We start from the raw sequence: 23944 nt of genomic DNA on the forward strand, positions 1-23944 counted from the left end.
AGTCAACTAAACGACACGCCAAGGCCGACCGCCCCAACAATTGTCAACAATTTGCTACAGAAATTCTTGGCCACCCCGATCCACCCTATAATAACATGCACAGTACATATCTATGCCATTTCTATACTATATACAAAACATATTAGACACATATTTTGATTTGTCAGCATTTGGTATGCGGATCTGCGCAGCACCTGACAACATTTCGCAATAATCTAAAGGATCAGAAGAAAAAACCCCCAGGAAATACCATTATTGCTCTCTGTTCCTAAACTGTAAATGAATGTGGGTCAAAATGATCTGATAATTCTAGTAATTTTAGCGAAATTTCATTAACAATAAGAGCTGCCATTTGTGCAGGGAAACACGTATTTGTGTACTCCCAAGGGAGATGATGGTGACCCACAAGAATTTGTTCATGGTTGGGTGTGTAACTATAACATTTCTCCGCCCATTGCAGCTGTCTGCCAAAACAACAAGGCCAATCTTGATAAATAATAATTTGTCATACATTTAAAGATAAATAAATGAAGATAGGAAGTAATTTCTTAAGGGTAGGGTGCATTAAGGGCACGATTCAAATGAAAGCCAATGTAAAATGTTATCCGTGATGATAGGTATTATGATTCAAATACATTTACTACACATAAATGTACATATGTATGTATGTATGTATGTAGTTTTTGCATAAATTTACACAATTGACCCTCTGATTTTCGACCTCACAAAAGTGAATCACAAAAAACAGAAATATTTCCGTTTCTTTTCAGCGTTTCAGCGGATACTCGTATTTTAATGGATTTTGGGGTGGGGGCCTCATATGTAGATATGCGTACGTACACCCCTCTCTTCGCTCTTTTTTTTTTTAATGGTCTGGTGTGTAATCTTTATAGATAGCTTACTAAGTGATATATATATATATATATATACACACATATATATATTCACTTTGCATAATGAAATATTTGGAACTGTCCAATGAATTTCGTTGATGTCACGCAATTATATCGAATAATAATTATTAAATTGAAAATAGATACATATTTGGGAACCTTCGGGTAAACAAAACAGCTGCTGAGGATTACACGATTATATGTAGATGACTCACCCGGCTAAACTTGGCCCGTGATGAGCTCTTGTCCTTCATTTCAAACTCGCTGTCGCTATCGCCGCCGACTCCCGAATGATGCTGTCTGGTATGATGGCCGTGTCCGCCGCCGCCTATATCCTCGATGCCCGATCTTTGCAGCTTGTTGCGATACTTGCGCATATCATGCTTGGATGACGGATTATAGTCGCCCTTCTGGTCGTAGCCACGGATGATTCCCAGCTCTGTGGCCTCGTCGTTGAATTCGCCCGAACTGAATTCGGCCTCCTCGTCCTCGTCCGAGTATTCCGCAACGCGATCTGTGGTACAATGATAAGATTCGGTTGTTGTTGAATGAGTTATGGGGCAGCATTTGGAGGTGGGAGGGTTTTGGGACGTGCCTGAGAAACGTTTTTTGCGCCGCTAAATGTCGCTCGGTTTAATGGGAGTTTGCTTAATATTTAACTGCGCTTTTCATAAACTAAAAAAAAAACACGCACTGTTTTTTTTTTTCGTTTTTTTTTTTTTTGGTTGCTTGGTTGCTTTGTAAAAATTAATCACTGATAGTAACTCTTGGTTGTTGTTGTTGTGTCTGATTTATCTGTTCATCTCTCTTATTATTACTTTGCTTTGCTTTGCTTTCTTTCTTTCGTCTGTCTTCTCTTGTTCCTATTTCGCGAGCACTGCTGCACGTTTCGTCGTCTGCTTCGTCGAGCGCTTGTCAGTGAAATGAATGGGCCGCGGCACGGCTCCGCACGTTTTGTGTACTTGACGTGAGTGTGTACGGGCGAAAGTGTGGGCCGGTGGGAGAAGAGAGTGGGCTGGGAGCACCAGAGAGAGAGACAGAGAGACCGCTATGGCTGAGTGCATCGACAATGAGTTACCTGGTACTCAGCTGCACAGATATTAATGAGCTTCTGAAATTAGCTTTTGCATTATTGAGTGACGCATATAAAACCCAATCCGCATCTGTTCAGTCCCTCCGGTAGAGTGGAATTTGTTTAATGATTCTCAGATTCAAAGGCTTTTTGTTGAAATTTTAATATGTTAATGCACTTTTTACAAGTGTTGTGTTTTTTGGTTGTTTTTGCATTGGTGGTATCGAGAAGAACCATGCATAAATTAAAATAGTGAATAAAAATCGTTTCTCTATCTTCTAAAATCTTCAAGATCAAAGATCCTTTTCTTTGTTTCATGTACTTTCCTCAAATACAATATACTTTGTGCTCTCTGCGAGTTACAGGGTACACACACACACACACCTGTCAGTGTGAAGAGCAGCAGAACGAGGGAGCGCAGCAGCAGCAGCAATGAGTGAGCAGCGATGGGTGGCAATGAGCTGCTTGCGCACTGAGCGAAATTACTCAAATCAATATGAGAAATTGTCGAGCCAACAAACCACTCGCTTCGGATAATACCGTTTATCTATTGTACATACATATGTATGTATATATGTACATATGTACATATGAGTGTCTCGATATAACTATACAAGTGTCAAAAGCTCACGCGGCATGGGGAAATGCTCATTAAAGCTATTTTTACGCTTCGATTCAGGCAATTGAAGAAGACCCTAGGCAGCCACTGCCGTTTGGGGGAGGAAAACGGAGGAGGAGCTGAGGTAAAGCCGGGTAAATGGCAGAATTAGGGGGAGCACTGAGCACTTATGAGTGTGTACCTATGTATGGCCAGGCAGGCACCCTCATCGCACTTTAGGTGTTTGTTTTATTGATTACAATCAGAAATGAGTGCCTGTGTGTGTGTGTGTGTGCAGTGCATTTTGGAATTCCGATTCCGATTGTGTGTTGTTGTGCATTCTGGTTTATTGAAGAGCTTTTAGTTCCTGTTGATCGTGTGAACTGGTACCAAGAAGAGATTCCAACAATAACAAAACTGCTATTATAATTACATACATAAATATGTATGTACATATGTCTGTACATATGTGCATTGTGGCAGTTCCCCTTCAGTAAATGTTTTTTCGATAAGATTTGTGTCGTCGGTGCCACCTTTCGATTGGCACTTGTTGCACTACAGCGCTACAACGCGCCTCCTCTCCCCCCCCAATTCCACCCACGAGACTCTTTTCCACTCCCACTTACATTCTGTTTTCATTGAGTTTCTCATCTGTTTCTTTTGTTTGTTTATTCGCTGGCATGTTTTGGGGCCGTTATCATTTGGCCAAAGCCAAAGCTCTCGCCCTCTCTCTCTCTATCTTCCACCGGCCGGTTTCTGTTGTCTGCTGCAGGGGGAGCGAGTGAGTGTGGGAATAGCTCTCATTCTTTCTGCCGCTCTCCCTCTCTGTCTCTGTAGCTTCTCCTGTGTGCGTGTTTGGACATGCTCATTGGTGGGCACCATCCTCCCCGGGAGTGTGGGAGCAGAGTAAACTCTGGATAAGTGTAACTTTTGACAGCCACGAAGCCGTTAAGTGACAAGTACAAGTACAAGTACTGATTAAATACGTAGAGAGGTGGTAGGAGAAGGACAAGGAAAGTTGGGAGTTGGTAAACAGCGAATGGGAGGCAGAAGAATTAGATTGGAAGGATAAGTTTAAGAGCAAGGAGGAAGGACACTGATGTTACACGAGACCTTTTACACCGAAGGTATTTAGTAAATACCAATTAATATTTTTCACCAATGCCCTCCTATCTTAGCCAACCAAACACCCATAAAATACATACATGTAGAACAAATCCAATTCAAGTAACATCAACAAACTTACTTTCAAATTGAAGAATCTGTGAACCTGAAGCATTTCCGTCTGGGAATTCAATGAGAATGCGTTCAACAATGGTTTGAATGACAATTAAAAAGCATCATTGGAAAACGTATCGTGTAATAGAAGATTAAACCGTGAAAAACTACAACGCAAGAGATACATACGGAGAGAGAGGGAGAGAGAGATAGAGAGAGAGTAAGAGCGATGATTAATTGGGGCCAAAGCAGAAGTTGCATTCCTTCTTATCGTGTATTATTTGTCTGTCTATCTTCCTCCCTGTTACTCATCCTCTTTGGAGAGTCGAGTAACGTAGAGTAAAGAGTGGAGAGCAAACAAAAAGTTTCCCTACTTGAGAGCAATTATTTTGTTAGTCTTCATTTTTTACTCTGATACAATTTGCCAGGCAGACAGCTTAATGATCCCCCCTGCCTCCATCTGCTCCCCTTCCTCACTGCATGCAATTCTTAAGCACTCTAATTGACCGACGGACCTCTTTTCCAACGAGCTACAGAGAGAGAGAGAGAGAGAGAGAGCATTTGCACAGTGGGAAGAGTGTGTTTCCAGGAAGAAAAGTGAATATTTGTGCACACAACTCGCCTGCTTTCCCGCGGGAGGAGAATTTTCCACGAAGAGAGTGCCTCCCACATGGGAGATAAACAAACAGCAGACAGCCAGCAGCCAGCACACACACACACACACACACACACACACGCACAAAAGATGTGTGTGTCATGGGAAAGGCCCTCCTCGTCCAATGCCAACCCCCCACCACATTTATTCTCACCTCACCATAATCTCATTTCCACACGCGGAACATCCATCCCACGCTCCACCGCTCGTGTGCCACCGCTGCGTATGAGTAATGAAAAGCGTATTGAAAAGAGGCGAGCGACATTGATTTAGTGGCTTATGCCCCCGTCAGCCATGCGGGAGGCCTTCCAGAGATAAACCGCAGAAAATAAAACAATACAAAGTGTCGAAGATTTGAATACCCTTTAAGGTGCATCAGTCCTACATAAGTAATACTTATTAAGTATATGTACATATCTTTACCTGTAACTTCATCTATGATATTCATATCCGATTAAGATCTAATTCGTCAGGTTGTTTTGTTTTGCTTGTGGCAAAGTTTTTCCTTTCAAGAATTGATGTACGAAAACTAAAAGATGTTTGCAATGGTTCTGATTGCTATAGAATTGCTTTTTTTTTTTTTCTTCCTATGCAATAATAGGTGAAAAAAGGGATATCTTCCAGATGGATGAACATGCTTCTTTAGACTTAGACGTTGATCCTGATCTGTAATATTATGTATATCCATATACTCGTGTGTACCTACGTTAGAAGGTCGGAAATGCATTATCCTCTTGTGCCCTCCAAATATAGAATTAGACTAATACCCTTTTCCAAGGGTATGGCATGGAAACCAACAACGCATCAACACCACCACAGCACCACCCAAAAACGAGAAGAAAGAGAACCAAAGGAGAAGAGAAAAGTGGCACAGTGGGGCTGAGGAGGGGTACATTGGTTTGACCTTGGGCAGCACACACGAATCTTGTCATTAAATGACGGCCGAACAGACAGGGAGAGGAGAGGAGAGGAGAGGGGAGGGGCAGGAGCAGGAGCAGGAGAAAGAGGAAGGGAGGAGATGGGCTTACAACATCATGAAAAATGAACAATGGAATGGAGAGGATACTCTCGACATAATTTACGCATTTTGCCATTAACCACTCAATGGTTGATGGGGAGAAGGAGGAGGAGGGGCAGGAATGGCAGTAGAGAACACCATAGCGAGGGAGAGAGAGGAGAAAACACTGGTCATTAGGCAGAGAAACAGCATCTGAGCAGTCTCCACTTTGCTTTATGACCATGGGCCCTCTTCCTCCCTCTCTCTCTATCTCATTATTTTGGTGTCCTCTTTCTCTATCTCTCTCTCTCCGCTTTCCCCCTCTCTCTCTCCTGCTCTATAATTCTGTGTCATTTTCTGCACAGCGCTTATCTCTGGCACTCAAGGACAAATGACTTAATTCCTGTCGTTGTCGCACACTGCACAGCGCAATACAACACACAAAAAGTTGTGGGAGGGAGCCTGTCAACATCAGAAGGGAATGCGAAAGAGGGGGCGGCGGGGGAAGAATGCGAGAAAGCAGGAGCAGACGAAGAAGAAGAAGAAGGATTGGAAGCACAGGAAAATAACGATGAAGCACGCAAAGAATATGAATATAAGGCAGCAACAAGCAGTAAGAGCGAAAACAGGAGAAGAAGGATACGATACGGTTTTACACAAGAAAGAGGTGGCCTTCAACGTTGACGTGTGACTGTCAAATTGCCAATCAGTTGAACAGCTGTTTTATCTGCGATTCACTGAATGAGGCCCACAGTTGAACCAGATTTTGGATGAGAGGAAATTCTAATAAATTCAAGTTTATATTTTAGTGAACTCAATAAGGAGCAAATGCAATAAATATGTTTGATTTTATATGGCGTGGAACTAATCCAATGAGCAGAAAGTACGTATATCCATATTAAGTCGGATTTTCAAAGGATGCTCCTGATGCTTGGTTCATTTCAATGAAATTCGATATCACATGATTGCCCACGCTCTAATAAGGATTGAATGGAATTCAAGTTCTTGGAAAATAATCCACATAAAAGTGGCATTTTCTAGGGATTCTTCATTACAGTCTTCAATGGAATTCAATCCACTCTTTGATTGCAGTTTCTCGGTAGCGACTGCACAAGCGACTAGTTATTGATTGATTTTCATAGAGTTACAGAGCGTTTCCTTTCAGAGAAGCACTGCGCACAAACAAGATGATTGGGATACACAGCCCACGCGTGGCCATGGAACCCATGCAATTCCATGTAAAATTCACCCAAGTGAACGATGAACACCCACTTTTGAGAAACCCACCCACAAACACCAGCCAGCTGCCACGCCCGTTGCTTAGTGGCTCCGTGCTCAGTGGCTGTTGCTGCTCCTCCTCGATGAAGGAGCGGTCCCAGTGCCTGCCTCGGCCTGGCACCTACACACAGAGTGGGAGAGACGTTGGAGCATGCTCGTATTCAACAAGCAATATGCCCCTGCGGCAATCAGGCATCCTGCCACACACACACACACCCACATCCACACCCACCCAACTTTCCATGACCATCCCCTGAAGACCGCCATCAACAGCAGCAGCGGCAGCAGCAGCAGCAGCTTTTTGGAGGCCGGACACCAGCAGTAGTAGAAGAGAGAGAAAAAATCAATAAACCAAATTGAGGTTGAGGTAAAAATGTTTTTCGCCCCTCGCTCCCACCGCATTTCCCATTCTGTTTTTCTATGTTTTTTAAATTCCATTTTTGCAAATTAGAAAGCGGGACCCCCAAAGTAATTTCAGCGCGCTGTCTGTCGTCCGATTCTCGGGTTCAAGTGCTGACCTCCAATGTGTTTTGTGTGTGTTTGTTGGCCAGCGGCTGGTCGCTTGTTCTCGGCTGATGGCTGCTCCCAAATGGATTGCATTGCAGGCCAAAATCCACGTTCCTTGGCCCCTCGCCAAGTGCGCGACAAATGAACTTTTGATGGTCAAACCCAGCCCAGTGTGGTGGCAGTCATCAGAGTAGGTGAAGTGATGTGGCAGGCATGCAGACAGGCAGCCGCGAGTCAACGAAGGGGTTTACTATCCTCAAACAAATCAGACTATTAGATGCCCATCTTTGTAGATTTATTTCTTTGGGAATTTCACAACATAAGAAGATGTGGAAACAGCAAGCCTCAAGCCAGATTTCCTGATTCCGAATGATTTGGATTCGTTGCACAAACTTCCCATAAGCAAATAGACACATTCCGATCGATCACTTTGGTATATATATTAAGCTTCCTTTCTGCCCGAACATAGCACACCCCATATTACGGGGTACAATGATTTATTTCACTCGTGACGGCATAGCCATTATGTACATAGCTGGTGTGTGTTTTTTTCAACACTTCGTTTGGCGACTCTCTTGGTCCCTGTGGGGCTATATCTATATATTTGCCATTAGAAACTGCAACAATTTTCGAGGAAACAACTCGGCCAAATGCCATTCTGCATGTCATGCATATTTTATACCCAACGAAAGAAGAGGCAGAAACGAGAAACGCGGAGCCAGTGCAGAGGAGATTGCAATGAGAACAAAATAAAAAGAGGTGCGAGGGTAGAAGAGATTAAATTGGAAAGAGTTTGACCTTTACCTTGGCCCTGAACAGGTGACTGCAAACTTCAACCTCTTTTTGTCTGTTCGGAAAAGTTCAACAGTTAAAGCTCCTTGCCTTCTCTTGCCACACAGATGAGTGTTGCCACTGCAGTGGTGGGGCAAATCCCCAAGCGTGCCTGGCCAATGAGTTTTGTGCGTCTCTCTCTATCTCTCTGTAATCATGAGGAAATTTCATGGCATAAATACGAAATGTAGCCACCTCTGCTGCCGTTGACGTCACTACTTTTGTTGTGCGGTAGTACTTGCTGCCACCACCTTGCGGGGCAGGCAGAGCCGCCTCTTTGGGGTATTGTTTCACAAGCAATTACCATAAACATCAACTCAAATTGGGAGCATCATCTGATCCACAGCAAGAACAAGAACTCATCCGTCATGATGTGAAGCATCTGATGGTGGAGCAGCAGCAGCTTCCCTCCTTCTGCTTTCACCCCCATACACCACTTGGGGCATTAATTGCCCAGTTTGTGCGTCATTAGCACTTCACTAATCTTGGACCATGCCTCTGGGGCCCCGGCATGGCTCATGGCTCATGGCTCGTGGCTCATGGCTCGTGGCTCTATTTATTGCCGCTTTATGGATTTGGCAATAAATTCTTTAGCGATGCCTCGAGATCGGAGTGAATGGACACGGGACCCCAATGGGATGACTAATAGATAGATTTTGAAACATAGAAAGCGCTTTCCCTTTTCGATATGTTGCTTTCCATATTCTGTACAGTGCTGGGAATCACTTATAAAGACACCATTTTCGTATTACCAATTTTAATGCATAGATTAACATTTTTAGGAACGTTTTAGCCCAGAACTTAAAATAGAAGATTAAAATTTTGGCAAACGGATTCCACGAGGACTTAACACTGATTTTTGGCGACTTTTTGGGTATTTGGTACTCGCACTCACCTGCCAACAAGACGCTGTTGTTGTTCTTATTGTCATGATCCACTGGAATGGAGGAGACACGCTCGGCCCGCAGACAGGCGACCACAGTGCCCGGTCTGCCGTTCTTCCCGGAGGCGGTCAGCTCGATGACCATGTCCATTGACTTCTGGAGCACCGCGTCCATGCGGATGATGCCCTCGGCGAGCGTCTTGTAGCCCAGAATGGTGCGCGATTTGTATTTCTTGCGGCGTTGTAAAAGAATAACCAGTCTGTGGAAATTACAGAGGCACATTTTTGTTGGTAGAGAATATGCACTTTTATCAATTGAATAATTCCCCCCCTTACCTATTGCCATCTCTCTTGATGAAGTGCGGATACTGCAGACTGAAGTGCAAGTCCAGCTCGGTCTCTGTCAGGGGCACAGCGACGCCCAGTCCGGTGCCCGAATTCCCACCAACATTTCCAGGCGATGAGCCACTCACAGCGGCAGCTGTGCCGCCAGCCATCGGGGAGTTTCCCTGCTGGAAGGCCGTCAGGGCACTCCCGTTAATGGGAATCTCATGGCTGCGGAGTGTCCGCTTCGAGCTCTGCATCTTAACGGCCAGCGAGAGGGAGGTGGTGTCCCCGGGTAGCGGTGTCAAAATGGAGAGACGCGTTATGGTAAGGGAGCAGAGTCTGCAAAAGAAGAAACGAGAATTATGGTTGAGTTATTTCCAGCAAAATCGGTTATAATAGAATGGATTACTCTTAGAAATTGGAAGCCGTTTCAAACTTTAACTATATTATATAATCGATAACGGGGAAACCACTTGATAACTATATAATAAATCAATGACTGTGCATTCAATCGATAACTACCGACTAACAGTTTGAGGCTGGTCTGAAAAGCAATGCTAAAATCAGGCACTCCATCCACTTTGGCATCTTACTAACTAAAATTACTTTCTGTGAGATTTTACATCAATCATTCATCCGCGTCGTTCAATTTGTCAAGGGGCGAAAGGGGGGAGGGAGAGGTGTGGATTCAAAATAGTACATAAAAGAAAATAACAAGAAAACTCGTTAAAGCCCATTTCCAATGCACCGGAACGCAATCGATCATCGAAATGATGGCGAGAAAACAATTTAACGCCAAGAGATTTTCCAAACTGCAAAAATGCAACAGCGAAAAGGCCACAAAGCACGGAAAAAAATCAAAAGTAAAATGCAATCAAGCTGAAAATAAAAGCTGAATAATGGAAAACGAAAACAAAAGGCAATGAAGATAGAGCAGGAGAAGGAGGGGGGGAGAGGAAGTCATGCATGCCAAATGTGAAAAACGAAATGAAAATCAAATACTGCCAAAGAGTGGAATAAGGAAGGGGGGAAAGGAAAAAAGAGAGAGACTACTCGTAAAATTAAAGTTTTCTCCTGCTTGGCGATTTTCCAATGCCATCTGTGTCTCTCTCTCGTTCTCTCTCACTCTCTCTCTCTTCAGATGTAATATCCATTAAAATCTTTTATAATTAAGCCTTAAAGGAAATTAGTTTCAAGTTTTATTGCACTGTCATAGTAGCAAATGAAACAACAAAAATGCGACACAAAACCCAACTCAAATTTATTTTCTTTCCTTAATATTATTTCTTTTCTTTAATTTTTTTGTTTCCCCTTTTTTTGGCATTACAAAATAATGCAAGTCTTGTTGTAGGTTGTGCAATTTACTATATATCAAACAATACAGTTTATTTCCTGATTAATTTCTGCCAGGCAATGCCACTCCACTCAGAGAAAGAGATTCCAAAGAAAGCTTTTTGTGTGGAAAGAACTTTATGCGCACTCATCTGGTCGAATCGGTCACAGCAGGAAGAGGTACTCGTATTATGGGCTGTATAGTGTAAAGGGATGGCTCATCATGGAGGTGCAATAACCATATCCGAGCGAGATATGCAAATGTATCCACAGCCACATCTTGTCGCTAACAAAGCAGATAACCAGCATGGGGTATGAGGTAAGGGAGAAGGAACAATGAATTGGATTCAGACAGGGTATGGGTATGGTATGGGGATTGGGTGCAGGGAATGGACTTCCACTCGGACTCCAACAATGCCACTCGCTAATTGGATCTGCCACCTAAGCCCAGACATCAGCCCGATGAAAGCGCATGGCCTGGAATGCTGCTGTTGCTCTGTTATGGTGGGTGAACAAGTTCTCGGATTCATTGACATCGCCGTCGCTCAATTAATTTCTTAATTAATAATTCAAAGCATTCGTCTCGTTTCTTCATGCAAATTGTATGAGGGAGAAATGAGGGAGAACAGAATGGGGAGAGATCGAGAGGGAGAGGTGTGGGCTGTTTGGGTGACAAGACGAGGACAAGGCTCTATATATATTTTATATTTTATGTATATGTATGCATGGCTTTCGGTTGTCCGGTCTCTGGCCAGACAGTTTATCCATTAAAGTAGTCACTTAAAAGGCTGGTCTCCCCATTCACAAATCACAACTAATTATGGCACCAGGCGGACTCGGCCCACCCGACAACAGTTCTAGAACTGGCGAAGGTCTTTCCAAAAAGGGAACCTCACCAGACAATGGAACCCTCACTCACCAAACAACTGAGTAGTTTAAGAATTTTTATTAGTAAAGTGTATAAAATTAGATATGAAATAAAGCCAATTAATGAATAAAAAAAAAACTTAAAAGTTGTACAATAAACACAGATAACGAAAAAGTTCATATAAATATTTAGAAAATTTATATTTGAGACCTGTTAGATTCTATAATCAAATCTATTGTAGTTATTGGTATAATATTCAGTTATCGAATATGAATCTGTCACATACATATTATACATACTTAATTAAAAACCAAGGCACCAACTGGGATATATGTATTTTAATTCTTTAAATTTAATGAAAAACTCTACTCTCTTGCTCCTTACCACTTTCGCTAACACACCCCCCTCCTGTCACGCTGCCATCTCTAGCAGAGTACCACACCCAGCACTCCCCTGCACGACTCAACAATTATTTAGTTTCCAACTCTTTTTGGCTTGTGGCATGCACTTGACATCTGCCCATTGCATGTTTTCTTCCATTCGTTTTGAATTGTTTGTTAAAAATAAGCTGACATTTTATGGTTGTTCGATTATTGCTTTTGGTGGTTTATTTTTAAATGTTTATATAAAAGCGAGTACAGAAAGAAAGAAAATAATAATAAACACACAAGAGTAAACAAGGGGCGCGTTTCGGTTTGTTGTACTCGCAATTGTAATCGTACTCTCGTACTCGCACTCGCACTCGCACTTGTATTCGTATTCGTATTTGTTGTTAGCGAATTACTTGCTTTGATTTCTGTTTTCGTTTGGGGCTGTGGGCTGTGGGCCCCCGAGTGTCATTGACTGGCCAAAAGAGAGACAGCAAATAAAGCTTTGATTTTTGTTTGAGTTTTGTTTTGGCCATAATTTGGTTGTGGCCTTAAATTGTTCTGAACTGTACACCCTTGAGGTATGGAGAGAGATATGGATCATATCATTTTAAATGGGTATCAACAGCTTCGACCTCTTGCGCCTATCTCTGTTTTTTAGCATTAATTTTTTTCTGTTGTTTTTTTTTTTTTTACTCTTGTGAATGACACACGTCGAAGGCTGCCGGAAAGTATTTTCTTATGCCTTTATTTTCGCGTCTTTCTTTATCTGCTCGCGCGCGATGGCCTTTTCTCCTCCGACATTCCTCTTTCCCTTTTCTCGACAGTTCAATGGACTCCGCATCAAGCCGCCGGGAACAATGAGTTTCTTTGTTGTGGATTGGCTTTAATAAATGACCAATTGAGGTATTGAACAATGGAGAGAGAAAAGAGAATGGCGAATGATCGGTGGAGTTTCATATATGAAATTAAATTGATCAACTGCTGCCCAAAGGATAATCTCTAATCTCCCATAGAAACTTCATTAATTTCGCTTTTCTTTCAACACCTTAAAACACGCCCGCCTCCCCCCACCAGTTACCTCGTCTGGCGAACTAATAAGCTTCGTTAATTGGAAATCATAGCAATTACCTGGCACCTAGGCACTCGACAGGTCTGGCAAATGCCCCCGGGATATTAATTACTTAATCAATAACTACTATAAATAGTCGCGTTCGCTATCGCTGCTGGAGAGGAGTGCACTTGATAAGCTTCATAATAAACACGTCCGTCCATGCGACCCACACAATCCAGTGTTCTCACTTTCCTGGCTAAAATGTAAAAACAGGGAGTGTGATATACTCTACCCTATAGATAAGATTTCTCCACTGATGGCTCATGCAGGCACCTTTTACTTCAATTACAGAAATAATAATAATAAAACGAGAACGAACACTGCCTCTCATGTTGCCCCCATGTTGCGTGATCTTGCCCGCTGCCGCACAATTTTGACAAGTGCTTTCTCGTTGATTCGACTGTTAGCACCCCAGAGACAAGTAGATGGACAAACACAGATGAATGGATGGCAATAACTGGCTGTTTTGTTAACATGTTAATTTGCAAAAATTAACTGCCACTCTTAACTCTGGACCCTTGCGTGCTCCATCTATTCATAACACATTTTCTTTACTTTTCTGTGGAATAAAATGATGTGTTTATGATTCACAAACTATATAGCCAGCACAGCGGGGGCGCGCGAGATCTGTCTCTCTTCGTTTCTATGCAAATTGCATATTGCATTTCCTGTAATGTGTGACAAGTGTCTGTGTTCCGTTCATTTCTGTTTCTCTGTTCTCTGGAGTCTAGACAACAAAGAAAGCTGCGGCTGATGCTGGTGGTGGTGCTGCTGCTGCTGCTGCTACTGCTTAGGGGACGCCATTCCAAGGACAGCTCTTGGTTCAGATGACAAACCAAATCGCTGTCATACTTACTACTCATACAAGCAAGCAGTGCGAATCCGATAATTCCCGTATCTACATGCACGAGTGGGTAAACAACAGTATGACTAAAGGGCCTGCTCGAATGCCTGATGCCCACTGAATGTGTCTGTGAATCATTCATGCAAGCAGAATATGCATTTAAGATTGTGGCAAAAAAATAAACTTGATGGAAGACATCGGGGAAATAATATGACTATATGTGGTTAAGCGACAAAAAAAAACAGCCAAGCAACAAAGAAATAATAAAGATATTTTATTCTACAAATCAAAGAACTGAACCAACAGTTTAAGAGTAACATTTTCACTGTAGATTTAATGCAAAGTTCCAAATATAAAGTGTAAGAAGATATAGAGAATACAAAGATTAGATATGCAAGTGCTAATAAATTAATTAGATACAGTTTGGTGTATTTGAAATGTTTAGAAGCTAAGATTTAACTTTTTTTGTTCGCTATTAGTTCTTTAAAATTCAGCTTGAACTCGAATCGTTTTTGTCGAGCCAAATATTCATATCTCACGTTTTTTTTTTCGTGAAAAGTTGTAGAAGTTCAAACAGTTTTAACTATAAACATTCTATTTTTGTTGAGATAAGATCCCCTATCTATCCTATTATTTATAGGGTATTTTCAACGAACCCCACGCGCTCGTAATCAACATCGAAGCAAGTTTATGTCATTCTGTCGCGACTTATGGGCAACTTTTACGGTTTCATTTAAGTTGGTTTTATTCGCGCGGTCGGTCCCCCTTTTTAGTATTCACATTTAGCATGGAGCTTAGGGGTTCTGTTCGCCCAAGTAAAGGATTCCTTCCACCCAGCTATGAGTCATGGCCAAACCAGAAGCCAACAACCAGGAGCTTTAGCTCCAGCTCTCACTCTCCAACTCTTTGGCTTAAATGAATTGAAAGCATGAAAACAGGTTCCGGATTGGTGGAAGAGTTGCAATTTGGGGGGTGTGGGGAGGCCTTGTGGGCGTTTAATTAGTGGCGAAACTCTAGGCATTACTTTGGGACCCTATGGCGCCCGTCTGGTCGTACCCTTGGGAGCCCCCTCATTGCATTATCGAACGAAATGCATTTGCACAGAGACTTTTACTTATTTACTAGTAAACCCAGCACCTATCACTCTCCCGCTCTGTACAAAAACATAGTTAATTTATGCAAGAATTACGCATGTACTCTGACAGACAAACAGACAGCACAGACAGCACAGAGGCACAGGGAGGCAGAGACAATGCCCGGAAACGGACAGTGGCCGAACAATGGGGAATTATTGCCACTGAAGGCAGACTGAATGGAGAATGGAAATGAATTTGAAATGGAAAATGGGAATGTGTGTTCGGGGACAATAACAGAGCCAGAGCCCCCAAACTCACAGAATGTGCCACAGTTCTGCTGCCTCTCCTTCCCAGAGACCTAAACGCTGCTTGTCCATTTAAATTCTAATAACTGGGCATTCAATTCGCTTACTAGCAGGCGGAGTTTAGACTCGTTTAATACTGATGAATTCGGAATGAATGATTTGACTGACGTTGATTCGCTGTCAAAAATGTCCCCCAGGCAAAAGGCTATAATCGATTTGAATAAAAGAAAATACGCCACGAGACAAACGCGATGAAAATCCAAAATAGATATCCCAACCCAATTCGGCCAATTTAATGTCAAATGTGTTGAAAATGACACAAATATGATAAATATTCCAATATTTAAAGAAATAATAGTAACCATTCGGGGGTATACATTCGCGAATGATAAATTTACTACTAGTGCAAATTCTAGGAAATTCTGGGCGCTATTTGAGATCTGCTGCTGTTAGGGACTATCAACCCTATCTTTAATTTTTTTTAAATTTTATTTTGCTAAGTAAAAATCAACACTATTTCAGGCCTGGAAAGTACTCCATTTACGTGAGGTGCCGAAGCGCCCCAAGGAGTTCAGTAACCCTATAATTCTGTAAGGGGTACAGAAAAATCGATGCAACTAGCAGTTGGTAATTTGCAACAATTAACAAACTAAATTGCACATTACAGATACATTCTACCAAGTAGCGAACCAAACACAACAACAACAACAACAGCAGCAGCAGCAGGGGAAAAAGGTAGCAAGCAATGGTGGGGTGTGGCCTGCCACATAACCCAGAACCCACACCCACTCCTTCGTACACTCTTCCCTTCCAGCCCCATTAACCATATACGTATGAATTTTTACGAGTGTTGCCACTGTTGCTGGCCAGCACCTCCTTCCTCCGCCAAAGGTTACTGCGGTTCATTCACTTTGCCAGCAAAAGTATTCACCCATGGAATATCGTATGAATGCAGAACAGTCCATCAATTATTCAGAGAGAGATATGTGCCCCAAGGCAACTTTCTCAACCACGATCCCCCTCAGACATTCGTTGGTTATATGTACATATGTGTATATGTATATATATTTTTTTTTTTTAATAAATATTGAAAATACATCAATTAAGTGGCGACGGGTGGAAAGGAATGCAGTTTTCTAATTATTTTCACACCTTTGCAGCATTTTTCCACTTTGTGCACTTGAATCTTTCATGAGTCGATGGGAAATGGAAAAAGGGAATGCAGATGGGGGTTACACGAGTGCCAGAATAGGGGAACCATTCGATAGAGAGAGGGAGAGAGTGTGAGATATGGGTGAGTGAGCAATGGAAATATAATAGATGTATCACCCAAGGGTCATTGTTCGAATAGTATTTTATTTGTAGAAAGATGTAAAAATAATCATAGAATATGCAGAGAAAAAAAAATAAAATTCATTCATGAATCGTACAAGTTATCGGCAACTAGCTAGCTTGGGAACTATTTAGAAGTTTCGAGTTGGAGAATGGTTATAGGATAGCTACTTTGCAATTTAAAAGAACTCCAAATAGATGGGAAATCCTGGTTATCTCCAATACTATATTAGTTAGTTTATCAAAATTAAACAAGTCCTTTGTCCCTTGGCACGACATCTCTCTATCTCACATCACGAAATCTCTATTTACAAAGATTACAGAGTTATAAAGAGTCCCACCTAAAATGTCGAGAAAGTACCGCAACTAAAAACATTCGACCTGTTTTTGGGACATTATTAGTACTGCAGGCTATTTCCATTTATCGTAAGGAAGTTCCGTGTTATCCATTCCCACATTTCCTGGAAATGTTGCACCTTTTTCAACCCCCAATAAAAAGTCGCATAATGTAATTTCATTTCATTTCGCATTTGTTTGCCCACATCATAATTGAAAATTATATGACACGTGGCCTTAATGGCGGAGGTAGTACTGTGCACGTATGTAATTAGCTGCCACATATAACACCACCCATCCATAAAAGTGTACAAACGTGTGGGTTAATCGCTCTCCCTCCCACTCCGACTCGCACTCCGACTCCCACTCTCACTCTTCCGATGATTCACACACACTAACGATTAAATATTTCAATATCTAATGAAATATATTTCGTTTCAATTGAGTGATCTTTTGCGGTTTCTACGAGTATTTCAATGAGTAATCCATTGGATGTACGTACGTATTCCATTCCCTCTTCTTTCATGTCTCTCATGTTTGTTATTATTTTTTGTTTGTTTTGTATTTATTATTATAAATTTCGTTCGTTCGTTTCGTATTCCAAGTCGCTGAACAATTCGTTAATGACCCATATATCATATGACCCGACCCTCCCAAATACGACACGATACGATCCGCCCACACAACTTCAAGGCACTGATGCGGCTTCTGTCTCTCCGTGGCTCTCTGCCTTCGCTGACTTCCATTTCATGGCTTAGAAAAGCAATTTGTGTGAATGCCATTCGATTGATTGCATAAAAGTATTGATGCCATAAGCCGATTGAAGCTCTCGTTCCATCAATAGCATATCAGTGGGTGGGGATGTCGATGTCTCATATTTTGAGATGAAAGCAGGCAATGAAAATAAGACGGGGAAACTGTAAACTTCTTAGAATTCTTTCGTAACGCAACAAATGAAATTAATTTCATTAAATTTCTGATTGAAATTTACACATTTAGTGCACATTATATTTAGTTGGAAGAGAGTTAGCAGTCAGCAACTTGCTTTACTGCTAAGCCACACTTGAAAAGTTTTCATTCTCCACTCACATACAGGGTTAGTTTACAAGTACTTTTTCTCAATAAAATTAAAATATTAAAACCAAGAAAATCTATTATGGGAAAATAGAAACTTTCTCATTTAAACGAGGGACCTCCTTCGAATCATCAAACGTTGCTATATTTCGAATAACAAATCTTGCCACAAAAAGTAGCCAAGTTATTTATGCATATCCAAATATATCCCCAGAACTTGAGGCAAATTGTTTTAAATATTTTTCAAAGCATATGAAATGTTGATAAGATATTTTCTGTACCCCTTCCACGAGTACAAGCTATTAATCCAAGAATCAATACTCCTCTTGTGTCAAGCAAAAACTGGACATAAATCCAAAAAGGAATAACGGAAAAGGAAAATGTACAATATGTGGAAGGAAAAGGTAAACACAAGTAAGGGCGTGGCATTTAGACGGTTTAAGGTTTAAGGCGACAGTTTTTCCCCACTTGCAACATCCAAAGGAGAAAACAAAGAGAGCGAACGATAAAGGTGGGCCGGGGCGGGCACCATGTTGAGTTAATGGCCTGAACCGCACCCCAGAACCACAGAAACGACAGAGAATCTTAAAGTGTTCGCAGCTGGAGTGCTGGACAGTAGACACAGAGAGAGAGAGAGAGAGAAGTGTAAGGCAATGCCATAAAATTAACTATCGGACTGACACTTTTCTGGTTTTGGCTCCCACTTCCTCTTCCTCCTTCGATCCCATATATCGTTTGGAGGCACTGCGTGTGGTCGCATTGGCATCACAGCAGGCTGAATGGCATCCCAAACACCTTTTCTTGGCCGCCCATTTCTCACATTTTAATTGCATTTTCCTTTGGCAAATATAAACAGATTTACAGTGCGTTGCATAATCGTAGAATGGGTAGGTAGGTCTGAGGTACATTTCACCAATGTAAATCGATTCACATTACAAAATCGATGGAGTTAACAAATTTAACTATTTCTATTATATTTACATTTCTATATTATTTTTTTTTGTATAGAATTTATCGAAAAATATTAATAACTTATACTAGAAACTGAAATTTCTTTCTCAATATAAATTTGAAGGAATCTCTTACCATTTTGAGTCAGTAAATGGTTCAATTCAATGTTTTAGCTTTTACAAAAGATAACAATCTATTGATCATTCTTAAGCACTTCGATAACTCATTCGATAAAAGATCCCAACGATAATCCCATGTTCTTGAGAAGGCAAGAATATTTCTCCAAACAAAAATTCCAAACAACCAATTCTCTGAACGCCGATAATGGATTCTCTGTATTCCACAGAGAAAACACGGACTGTATTTTATGGCCATAAAACCAAAAATTATGATCTGTTAGGGCGTAGTGCTTTGACTTTATGAATACCATTCGCCATTGTTTATACAGCGAGTGAATGTATGTATGTGTGTGTGTGGGATACAGATACAAATAGATACAAGCTGAGATATATGTAGATGCCACAGATATACATAACATATACATTTCGAAGAGGGAGGGAATGTGCATGCATGAGGAATAAACAATGAAAGCCTTTTTGTTTATATTCTTGCAGCCGCCACACCAAACCGACAAGAATTCTTCAAATTTTTCCCATTTTAAATGGTGCAAAACGAAAATAGAATTCCATTTGATTTCACATCGAATAAACGAAAGATGGAAAGTGTTCTTGGCGTCCCAACAAAAATTGGATTGACTCACGATTGGACTATTGGAATTTCAACCTGTAGTTGATACGCGGGGATACCATTCTTATCAGGAAATTCTCTTACTGGGGTGTGGGACTGCAAAATCATGATGATAATCGCGTGATATCAGCGTGTATTTCACCATGAAGTAATCAATTGAATCATTTTTAAAAGGATTTATTGAGAAACAAGGCAACAAATGAGCTGTCTGAAGCTTCGGAAACATTTATTTAGTACATACATTTTTTAATGAAAATAAGAGATATCGGATCACGGAAAACATGGTTTAACTCTTGCTTGCTTAAGTTTTAAGACCCATAGGAAACTCAAATGAAATTCTACATTCAATCTTTTGTAAATATTCCACATTCCACAAAGAAAACCCAAAGGAATCTTTTGACTTTTAATTACACAAAAATTCTAAAGAAGATTACGCAAATCCAGTTTAAGTGCCAGTTACGATGGAATCGAGTGGCACCACAGCGCCACAAACCTTCAGAGTTACTGCATGCCACAGCATCTACAGCTACGGATATACAGCCACTTCTCCGCACATCAGACGAACCACAAAGCCTTCTCCTGATTCTCTCTTTCTCTCTCTCTCAGCCACAAAAACTGTGTCAAGTGGGAGGCAGAGGCAGGGCAACCCTCGCGCTCTAAACCGCTTTCCTCCTCCTTTCAAGCCAAAGTTCTGCAAAAACTAAAAACTATTCCTACTCGTGTACTTGTTTTTTTTTTTATTTATTAATGAAAATCCATCTAGCATCGGGGGCGACTCTTTCTTTGAGTGAGCGGCCCTGTGGCTTTGTGGGGCAACCGCTCAAACACTCAACTGCTGAACCGCTGAACAGCACTCGCAAATTCTCTCTCTCCTACACCAAAGAGTTGGCCGTTCGCTCCAATTCCATAATTTTCGTTGGGGGCCAAACATTTCTGCCGTTTCTGGCTGCAAAGCGTTTACATTTTTGGGGGGGCACAACAGCGAGAAACCTTTCACTTTCATTTCAAATGGTTTTGTGGCTTTCTTCGATAAGTGGCTTCGAAATGAGTCACAAGCCATGGAAGTGGAGGAGGGGCGCACACGCTCAAAACGATACGATTATCGATTATAATTATCGGTCATCACTTTGATCAATTTACACTTTTGTCTTAATCAATGTGTTTTCCATTTTGCATTTGCATTTGCTTAGTGTTTGTTGTGTAATTAAATGTTGGATCAATCAATGAATCTACCTATGGGAATACAGAAACGGAGAATTACTTAATTCGTTAGATCGTTTGCACTTAGAAATTCAGTTGGAAATGAATGCCCTAAACAGATTAATCTGCTAATCTAATCAATGCTTTCAGAAACGATAGCTTAATCAGTCAATCGTGTGATCAGTAATTTTAGATATTATCCTATTTTCCCTATCAAGTTTTAAGCATTTGTTAATTCATTTATTGCCTTTACTCATTTTCGATAAGCATTTTATGGCATCAGAATAGAAGGCCTGCTTTTTCTTTTTTTTATTTAAAGATTGAAATTAATATGGCCAATACAAAGACATAAAAGTTGCAAAAAACAAAAGGCAATTAAAAGCGATAATGCAATTGATAGAATTCATATATGTACATATATCTGATAATAAATCGATTCTTTGGTGAAGTAATCGAACATTCATTCAAATGCCCATTCATATGCATCATTATGTACACATTCAATCGATATTACCACACCCTGTTTGTGGGAATATTTCCGAGTACATTCGATGATGAGAGGAGAAAGTTTTGTTCAAGTATTAAATAATGAATGCTCTATTTAATCGATTACACTATCGCAGGGCAATCAATTGTCTTTCATGGGTAACACTACGATTAGATTGGCTTTATTTGTATTAGCTCATAGTTTAAATGAACTATAAACTAAATAAACTAACAATATCCTCTTTCTGTTTGATGTTGAGTCGTTGTAGAAATTTCCCAAAAGCAAACGGAGCCCACACCTCTCTCCGAAGTATCTACGAGTGCTGTACCTGATTCTAGTATCTCTCTGTTTTTTTTCTATATCCATTTGAAAAGCATTTGGCAAACAATTTGTTTAGCTTATCTGTTGCTGGCAAATGCACTTTCGACAAACAAATCATAAATGTGGGTCCTATAATCCTCGTCCTATCAACAATCCACCTGGTACCCGTCGTACCATCGCTTATCTAGTACCACATTTTGCCCCCTTGCTGTTTTTTCCACTCTGTTTCCCTCGCTGTTTGCGCAGTTGTTAAATCTTGTGGTTACCTGAAAATTGAATTGCATTTTCCGTCCATTTACTCGCGTACGATTAATGTTTTTATGGCCAGCAAGCGAACGCAATAAAAATACACTTGGGATAGGTTCCGATGTTCATTCGTTTTATTTTTACTACATGCACAAAAAAAAAATATATTTTGTTTTGCTTTTGGTTTTTGTTTTGTATCTCTATCTATGCAAGGGGTATTGTATCTATAGCTTCGGTTCTTCCACTAAGAAGTATCACAGGTTTCCGATTGATTGATTGACTGACGATATGGCCTCTCATTATACGAGTGGTTGTACCTATACAAATGTAGGTCGATTCTTTCCCTAGAGATAGCATTCTGTTGAGCTGTTTTTCTGCTTCCTATTTCTGGTATTTATAGTGACAAGAAAACAACATATTTTTGTGTAATTTATAAACTGCCGCAAATAAATGTTTTTACTAGATAATTAAATTCAAAGCTAAAGCCAAAACAGAAGCAGAAACAGAAACAGAAAACAGCGCACGAGGAAAATAAGAAAGAATTGACGGTGACATATGTATGTATGTATATTGTATCTATATATTTGTTTCTGCGGATCGGCACAGCTGTTGGCGATTAGTGTGTTGCAGAGGTGGGATGCGGCTGCCAGAAGAAGAACGGAGGATCTATCTGTATCTACAAGTAGAATTTATGGCGCGACAAACGGCGGCGACTGATGTTTTCTTGTTCTTTATAGGGTATTACGATTACGAATATACAAAACTCCATTGTTTGATTTTGAATATATTTAAACCCTTCCGAATATATGAATGAACTTATCTATATTCTGATGGATGGAAAATATACATCTCAAAAGGGTATCAATACAATCGACTCTCAAATGAGTTGTTTTCTTTTCTTTTTTATTTGTTGACTTGTCTGGGCGCATGTGTGTTTTGTTGCCATACCAAGTGTTCGCCTTGAACTTTTTTCGGTTCGGCTTGTTGTTCGAGTCCCCACAAAACAATATCTAGGGAGCTTCATCAGCAGCATCAACAGCATCAGCATCACATGCGAGTGTATCTATTCCCTATCTATCTGCTTATTTTCCCCTATTTCAATGTATCTTTCACTCAATATATGCTGTATCTGTATCTGCTTTATCTTTTTTTGCATGTGACAAATTGAAATCCCTTTTCCATTTCACATTTTGCTGCATTGAATTGAAATAATTTAATTTTTATTTTGCTGTCAAATGAAATTCACTGCCGATGGAGAGATTTTCGCTGAGAGTCTAAAATGCACAGAATAAATGATACCCCGTAATAGTATATATTGTAATTGCATCCTAATGCGGCATTTCATCGGGATTAAAAAGGGACTTGATCTATGAATCCTCCAAAACCTGCCATGTACTTCCTGTACAGGGTACACAAAAATTGATGTTCCCAGTCAGTTTATAGTGTGACTTTACATTATTTCTGTGATGGCTCCTACCTATCTGCAATCTGCATCATTTCAGATTGCCAATTGACGACGCCTTTTGGTCATGACCGACGGTAGAGAGAGCCCCCGAAAGAGACCAGCGACAACGACGTTGATTCATGGCCGTGTCTGTCCTGTTCACAGAGGAAAAACCCTTATGGGAAGGGGCCACCGTTGTGGAAAACCAAAACAAAATTGCCTCACAAGAGAAGGGAAAGTGTGGTCAAGTCAGCGGTCAAGTTTCTTAACCCAAAAGCAGTAACCCAAAACCACAAACAAAAACCGAAACCGAAACCTCAAATAACCGAATCGATTTCCTGTTGCATTTGCCGCCTGACCCAAATTTTCAGCTTAAAGAAAATTCCCCACTTCTGTAACCAGAAGCCCCCGCCAGAGGAATTTTTTTGAGGAGTGACGCGGTTTAATGTCTTTTAAGCGCATTAGCCGCGATCTCCCGCTGTTGTTGGGGTGTTTATGCTGTACACCCAAACATCTGGCAAATCTCTTGGTCATTAGGGTCGTGTTGGTGGTGGGGGATTGGAGGAGTGTACGATTGTAGGAAAAAGTGCAGCAGGAAAGTCAATTAAATGCCATGAATGGGAAAGAGGGGAAAAGCCTC

The 23944-nt window shown here is 40.9% G+C and overlaps 1 protein-coding gene across 2 annotated transcripts in view; it reads right to left on the reverse strand.

Annotated features, from left to right (window-relative positions):
• Window positions 1-23944, reverse strand: part of LOC111069436 (phosphofurin acidic cluster sorting protein 2) — a 35453-nt gene that overhangs the window by 7816 nt on the left and 3693 nt on the right. For both annotated transcript variants that reach the window (XM_022359504.2, XM_022359505.2), the window contains exons 2-4: window positions 9269-9598; window positions 8945-9192; window positions 1109-1407 (exon numbers count right to left, since the gene is read on the reverse strand). In XM_022359504.2, the coding sequence (XP_022215196.1) occupies window positions 1109-1407; window positions 8945-9192; window positions 9269-9598 (877 nt within the window). The remainder of the gene's footprint in view (window positions 1-1108; window positions 1408-8944; window positions 9193-9268; window positions 9599-23944) is intronic.

The sequence above is a fragment of the Drosophila obscura genome, unplaced genomic scaffold, assembly GCF_018151105.1.
Source record: "Drosophila obscura isolate BZ-5 IFL unplaced genomic scaffold, ASM1815110v1 contig_150, whole genome shotgun sequence".
Classification (NCBI taxonomy): Eukaryota; Metazoa; Arthropoda; class Insecta; order Diptera; family Drosophilidae; genus Drosophila; species Drosophila obscura.